The sequence below is a fragment of the Nematolebias whitei genome, chromosome 6 (assembly GCF_014905685.2).
Source record: "Nematolebias whitei isolate Nwh7 chromosome 6, NemWhi1, whole genome shotgun sequence".
Taxonomy (NCBI): Eukaryota; Metazoa; Chordata; class Actinopteri; order Cyprinodontiformes; family Rivulidae; genus Nematolebias; species Nematolebias whitei.
This window is the reverse complement of record NC_056503.1, coordinates 45170750-45178591: the sequence shown is the minus strand read 5'-3', so window position 1 is coordinate 45178591 and position 7842 is coordinate 45170750. Positions and strand designations below refer to the sequence as shown.

The 7842-nt window shown below is 41.7% G+C and overlaps 1 protein-coding gene across 1 annotated transcript in view; it reads right to left on the bottom strand.

Moving 5' to 3' along the window:
- Positions 1-7842, bottom strand: part of dlc (deltaC) — a 304603-nt gene that overhangs the window by 134087 nt on the left and 162674 nt on the right. The window contains exons 6-7 of the mRNA XM_037677899.1: positions 7277-7446; positions 2783-2999 (exon numbers count right to left, since the gene is read on the bottom strand). Of these exons, the coding sequence (XP_037533827.1) occupies positions 2783-2999; positions 7277-7446 (387 nt within the window). The remainder of the gene's footprint in view (positions 1-2782; positions 3000-7276; positions 7447-7842) is intronic.

The following is a 7842-nucleotide window of genomic DNA, read 5'->3' as shown; positions in this document are numbered from 1 at the left end:
ATCCATCCATCCATCCATCCATCCATCCATCCATCCATCCATCCATCATTTTATGCATCTATCTATATATCCATCTATCAATTGTATTATTCTATTGACCTACTAATACATCCATCCATCCATCATCCAGCTAGCCATCCATCTACTGACCTATTCATCCATCCATCTATATATCCACCCAAACATTTTATCCATCCACCCACCCATCCATCAATGTTCGCCATCCATTCATCCATCCATCTATCCATCAATTTCATTCATCTGTATATCTGTACCTATGTACATACATACATACATGAACGTATACATACATACACACAGACATACAGGCACATACATTTTATCCATCCATCAATTTTATCCAGCCGTCCGTCCATGCATTTTTTCCATCTATTGATCCATTAATTCAGACATACATAAATACTCTGTTTTAGACTGGCCACAGAGACTGGAACAAGCTCCCTACAGACCTGAAGACCAGTACAAATTGCAGAACCTTCTTCAGACGTTAAAAAAATGTGGATTTAAGACCCCTAACCTTTCAGCATTGATTCGTAAAGGCCTCTGGATCTGTACGGTCTTTGTGTAGCCTACTTGCTTTTATTACTTGTTTTATTTGGCTCTTTTATTTTCTTTTATACCCTCCACATGGACCACAGGTGGACATTAGCTAAAAACTACAGTCTGGCAAAGTGCCTCTCTACTCAGAGTGGGATGGTTTTCTGCACACAGTCCCTGACAAGTAAATAATATATTTTTTTAAATGTCAGTATCTGTTTTTCTGTATGTCTCTTTTTTGTTCGTCTCTTTGTATCTGCCTGTCTGTTTCTCTAAGGCGTCTGTCTGCCTCTCTTTGTCCATCCGTCTGCTGGTCTGTCTATTTCTCTGTTGGTCTGTCTATCTCTGTCTGCCTGATTCTTTGTATGTCTGACTTTTTCCTCTTAGGTCTGTCCATCTGTATTTCTCCCTTTTTGTATAACTGTCCATTTCTTCAGTCTTTCTGTCCGTCTGCATGTATGTTTTACTGTCTGTTTTCATGTGTCTCACTGTCTGTTTCTGTCCATCAGTCAGTCACTCTGTGTGTCTTTGTGCCTTTCTCTATCAGTAGGATTTATGGTGTCCATGTTTGTCTGTCTCTCTGATTGACTGCCCTTTTGTCCATCTGTCTTAGGCAATAAACAGTCTGCTGGCTCCTTGGATAATTATTGTTATCAACTGATTTTTATGTATGTGAATGTTTCTGTACAGTGCCCTCAGATGACTTCTGTTGTAAATTAACTGAATTGTAACTGCCTGCCTGTCTGTCTACCTGTCTGACTGTACACAGCTGCTTAACTTCTGAGCAGATTTTTCAATAATTCCTAAAATAAAATTTATGCCATCAACACATTCTGAATGACGGGACTACCTTATGCTCAATCGTCTCTGTGGTGGACATTCTTTAAAAAAACTTACCTGATTTGTCAGTTCCTCCGTCTCCATCCTTTTTTATTTGACAAGATGTGGAGAATGATGGTACGGTTGGAGTCAGTGAGTGACAAAAAGATTTACCAAAGTCTACTACACATGTCAAAAAGCTGTCTACAAACGAGCTCAGGGTCCCAAACACAATGAACAGAAGTTTTTATCTGGCCTCTACACTGATCCCAATGACAAAAGATTCGGTATTTTTACGTCAGGTTTAGCAAAAACCAAATATTATGTCTCTGCCTTCATGTGGAGCAGAGCCCCACCCTGCTCTAGATCCATCCTTTTCCTCTGTCCTTGTCAAACACAGTTAATGCTATCGGATCAATAATGTTTACTTTCAGTTACTCGGGGCATGTGGTCTGGTTATGAGGTGAAGACTAATTCTGTCTTTCTTGCTGTAAAAAAATAACATATTTGTGGTGATTCTGCATATGAAAATCTAACATTCATCTTTACACCCACAGACCATTTTGGTTTGTCAGGGGTGTCTGGTCCTGGAGGGCTACCATCCTGCATGTTTTACTTGCTTTTCTTCTCTAACACCCCTGATTCAATGTTTGAAATAACTCTTCATAGTCAAGAATGTTAATGCCCATTGATTCAGATCAGGTGTAATGAAGCAGAGAAACACCTAAAACCTGCAGGATAGTGGCCCTCCAGGATCAGGACTGGACACCCCTGGTTTGGATGTTTCTCTGCTTCAACAGGACTGAGGTATTACCGAGATTAGTAAAATGCTGAAGAGATTACCTTTTTTTAATCAAATGTGCTGGAGCAAAGACACATCTATAAACAGTGGCCCTCAATCCTGATCCGTGAGGGCCACTATCCTGTCTGTTTAAGTCCCTGCTCAAACATACCTGATCCAGAGACTGAATTGCCTTTTCAAGTTCTGCAGATGCTGACTATTACCCATTCATTCAAATCAAGTGCGTTGAAGCAGAGAAACATCTAAAACATGAAGGGTAGTGGCCCTCGTGGTTCAGGATTGAGGACCACTGATCTAAAACATGCAGGGCAGCTGGTCCTATGAACCCTGCTTCATCTGTCAATCGAGACCCACCAAATCTTTCTCATAGACATTTGTGTAAATTCTCAAGCAAATGTTTTTATATTTTTTTTCTTAATTTGCTTCAACAAATTTTAACAAGATGATTGATGCTAAACTGAAATTAAGCCGGAGGTGAATATGAACCTACCTTTATTCAGACTGGAAGTCAGACCTAATTCATTAATTTACTGTGACCTTTAACCTTTTTGATTTAAGGTGGATTATATTTCTTGCAGGATACTGGTTACAGCTGATTTGTACCGTTAGCGCAGGGGCTGCTGCTGCATTTGTCAAGTCGCTTCTCGCAGTTGGAGCCGGTGAAGCCAGCCGGGCAGTGGCAGCTGTACCCGCCAGAGTCTGTCTCCACGCAGGTTCCCCCGTTAAAACATGGCCCGTCTGCACATCTCATGGCGCTGATCTCGCAGTTCTTCCCATAGAAACCTTGAGGGCATGCACACGAATAACTGTTCACCAAATCCTGGAGAGAAGATGGGAGGAAAGAAGATGGTACCATCACGGACCAGGTAAGAGTTCTGATGATTCTGATGAGGATGAACTGACAAGGAATACAAAACATTTGTTTGTTACATGTCAGTGATTTTCAGAGAAATCTCAAGTCCTGTTTTTTTGTGTGGCCTTTCAAAAACAGTATTGGAATTGTTTAAAAAACTGTAAGAATTTGAGAAAAGAGGACACTGCTGCATTAAAAACTGAACAAACGGGCACTTCGTGTACTGTGGCTCTGCAGAGCTAAAACTGAAAATGCATTAATATGTTAAACAAAAATCTCATGGGGCACATATGTTCTTATTACATTGTATCACAAAGATTCATAACAGTTACAATGTTTTATATTCAAAAGGAGGATAGAAATAAATGTGTAAGAAAAAGTCAGTTCCTGCTCATCTTTAAACAAAAGCTCCTAATCATCTCTATAAAGATAAATCAGCCTCAAAAGTAGTCACACGTGCGTATGAGATTTTTATGCATACAATAGGATCCACAAGCGTACCACAAGTTTTACAAAAGCATAAACAGTTTTTCCAAATGTACACATTTCAATTTGCACAAGTAGAAACATTCTGCACACACAAATTGTCAAATATACGTGCACAAATCATTTGCTGTGGACAAATCAGTGAATGAGCACGTGGATCAGCTTGTCTGTAAATGTGACTTGACACTTACTTGCCGCTCCAGATTCACAAAGGTAATGCTGCGTTCAAGGCTGGGGAAAAGCTGGGACATCTGAGCACGACCTTACCAGATTTCCAGTTATTGGGAAAAGACTCATTTCTAACTTGGCATAGTAGCACATAACCTCTGTATTAAAACAGGTAAAAAGCTAAAGCTGCAAAGAATTATGGGACACAATCTTTTCATTCATACAAAACGGTCCATTGTGCCTTTTGCTAAAATACATCCTAAAGAAAGTATTTTGGGGGGCATTTTCAGAAACAGTTTGTCAGTCATTTATTCCTTTGTTGACCCTTGGTTGCAGATCAAGGCCTCCCCCAGCAGGATTACATTACCCACAACAATCAGAAACTGAAACAACTCAAGCAACATTTGCAAAGAGACAAAAGTCTCCAAACTTCCCAGCTTAATTTAGTTTCAAGAAAATGTACATGTATAGGCACAATGAGCAACACGACGGCTGGTTAACACTGTTGCCTCACAGCAAGAAGGTCCTGGGTTGGATTCCTGGGTTGCGGCTGAAGTCTTTCTGTGTGGAGTTTGCGTGGACTCCTCGTTGGTTTTCTCCGGATACCCCGGTTTCCTCCCACAGTCCAAAGACCTGCATGTTAGGTTGCATTCAGGCCCAGGCTTTCCTTGCTAAAGAGATCTGTAATCTCAATGGGAATTTCTTGGTTAAAGAAAGGTTATTAAATAAACATGAACTATGGACGTCCCAACCTACAGAACCCACTGAATCTGACCTCCTGGTTCATCTCCTGAGGGCTCACTGATTTTTGAACCACAAGGTCAACCTACAAATCAGAAATCCTCTCTGAAATTCAGAGGAGCTGTTAAAGGCTCTAGGTGGTAAGAAAGAGCTTCCAGATGACTGGGCTACGACAGTAACAACAGTAATTAGAGACACAGGTAGGAAGGTACTTGGTGTGTCATCTGGACAGAGAATGGATGATAAAGAATCCTGGTGGTGGAAAAGTGACATGCAGGAAGCTATTCAAACAACGAGGTTAGCCAAGAAGGAATATGACAGTGAGAGAGAGGACTGGAGCGGAGACAGGAATATAGGGAGATGGGACGTAGAGCAAAGAGGGAGGCAGTTAAGGCAAAGTGGAAGGCGTATGATGAGTTGTATGGGAGGCTGGACACTAAAGAGGGGGAGAAGGACTTGTACCAATTGGCAAGACAGAGGGATCAGGCTAGAAAGGATGTGCAGCAGGTTAGGCTTATTAAAGATAGGAATGGCAATGTTCTAAAAAGTGAGGTGAGTGTGACGGGAAGATGGAAGCAGTACTTTGAGGAGCTAATGAATGAAGAGAATGAAAGAGAAAGAAGAGTAGAAGTCATAGAAACTGTGGACCAGGAAGTGGGAAAGATTAATGAGGGTGAAGGCCAGAAAGCTCTGAAAAGAATGAAGAAGGGGAAGGCACTAGGACCTGATGACATACCAGTGGAGGTTTGGAAATGTATTGGAGAGATGGCAGTGAGGTTTTTGACTCATTCAGCGGCATATTTGAGGGTGAGAAAATGCCTGAGGAATGAGAAGAAGTGTGCTGGTGCCCATTTTTAAGGTCAAGGGTGATGTACAGAGTTGTAGCAACTACAGGGGAATTAAGTTGATGAGTCACACACTGAAGATCTGGGAGAGAGTTGTGGAAGCAAGACTTAGACGAGGTGAGTAGTTGTGAGTAGCAGTATGGTTTCATGCCAAGAAAGAGCACCACGACACCATCTTTGCCTTGAGGATGTTGATGGAGAAGTACAGAGAGGGTCAGAAAGAACTTCATTGTGTCTTTGTGGATTTAAAAAAAAAGTATATGACAGGGTGCCGAGGGAGGAGGTGTGGTGTTGCATGAGGAAATCTGGAGTGGCAGAAAAGTATGTTAGACATACATGGTACAGGACGTGTATGAGGACAGCAGGACAGTGGTGAGATGTGCTGTAGGAGTGACAGATAGCTTAAAGGTGGATGTAGGAGTGCATCAAGGATAGGCTCTGAGCCCCTTCTTGTTTGCTCTGGTGTTGGACCGACTAAACAGATGATGTCAGGCAGGAACTCCCTTGGACAATGATGTTTGCAATGACATTGTTATCTGTGGTGAGAACAGGTGGAAGAGAACTTGGAGAGGTGGAGGTATTTTCAGTTCAGTTCAATGTATTTATATAGCGCCAAGTCACAACAGAAGTCACCTCAGGGACAGAAACATTCATAAATAAAAATAAGTTAACATTATTTATCTGAGGAGCAGACAGCTTTGAATTTAATTCCATCACAGAACTCTCACCTTGAGCAAGAATGATGGTATGCACTTGAAAGAAGAGGAATGAAAGTCAGTCGTAATAAGAGAGTACATGTGTGTGAAAGAGGGAAACCAGTGGAACAGAGAGGCTACAAGGAGCAGAGGTCACAAAGGTGCAGGACTTCAAGTACTTGGGGTCCACTGTCCAGGAAAATGGGGAGTGTGGTAAAGAGGTGAAGAATAGAGTCCGGGCAGGATGGAGTGGATAGACAAAAGTTTCATACCATACCAATTTATTTATAGAGCACTTAAAACAGCAACAAGGCCAACCAAAGTGCTGAGTTTCAGGAGTGATTTGCGAATAAAAGGTGTCAGCAAAGATAAAAGGAAACGTTTACAACACAGTGGTGAGACCAGCTATGTTGTATGGCCTAGAGCAGGGCTATTCAACAGCGGCCTGCGGGCCATTGACTTACAATCCAGCCCACTTCATTTTTTTTTTCTTTTGTGGGGGAGGGGGTTTCTGGGTTTGGATTTTGGGTTCTGTTTATTGCATTTATGATTGAATGCAATACAATAAACACATTTAAAAGGTAACAGATCATTGTAATGCTTGGTTTATTTACATAATGACTTTAATCGCTGGATGTCCAGCCACTGAGTTGCTGGCTTTCAGAAACTGTGGCCCCCTGAGCAGTTTTGCTCAATAGCCCTGGTCTAGAGACAGTGACACTGACAAAAAGACAAGAGAAAGAACTGGAAGTAGCAGAAATGAAGATGTTGAGGTTCTCCTTAGGAGGGACAAGGATGGATAAGATTAGGAATGAGATCATCAGAGGTACAGCACAGGTTGAACAACTGGGAGATAAAGTTAGAGAGACCAGACTGAGATGGTTTGGACATGTCCAGAGAAGGGACAGTGGTTTGGACATGTCCAGAGGAGGGACAGTGGTTTGGACATGTCCAGAGGGACAGTGAGTATACTGGTAGAAGGATTTTAGAAATGCAGCTGCCTGCAAAAGACAAAGAGATATATGGATGCAGTTATAGAGGACATGGAGGTAGTTGGTGAGGACAGAGGATGCAGAGAACAGAGTGAGGTGGAGGAGGATGACTCGCTGTGGAGACCCCTGAAGAGGGAAAAGCCGAAAGAAGAAGGAGATGGAAAAGAAGGAGGAGAAGAAGAAGGAGGAGGAGGCCAACCTATAAATCATTAAACTGTGTTTTTAAAACAAATATTTTGGGGCTAAAATTTCACAGCCTCGCCCTAAACCTTTCATTTCAATAATCTCAGGAGGCAAGATGCATTTTTTTTACATACTTTGCAGCTGCCGCCATTCTTGCAGGGGTTACTGTCGCACTCGTTGGTCTCAATCTCACAGTTTTTGCCGGAGAACCCTGGTTGGCAGGCGCAGGTGTAGCTTCCCTCACCTGTGTTGGTACAGGAGGCTTCATTCTGGCACGGTTTGTGGTTGGTACAGTAATTCAAGTCTGGAATGACCAAACAAATAAAGGAAATTATTAAATAAAGACATAAGCCATCGCTTGCTTAAATGTATATCAGAGCCAAAAAAAAAAAAAAAGACCCATAAAGCTTCATCTAAATACATGAAACCATTGCTGAATGTACAAGTTTTACTGGATGGAGGGAAAAAAAAAGGTAGTGTCATAGTTTTTATTGTCTGCAATAAAGAAATTATGTTTTCAGACAACGGTTTTCTAAAAAACATCTAGCATAAAGAAATCTGTGGACAACCAACTGTAAAGGACACAGTGGTCTGTGGGCCAGGGATATTCAACTGGCAGCCAGTGGGCAGGAAGTGGCCCACTGGTGACAAGTCCAGCCCACCAATGAGTTCATTAATTAAAAAAAATAAAATTAAGAAA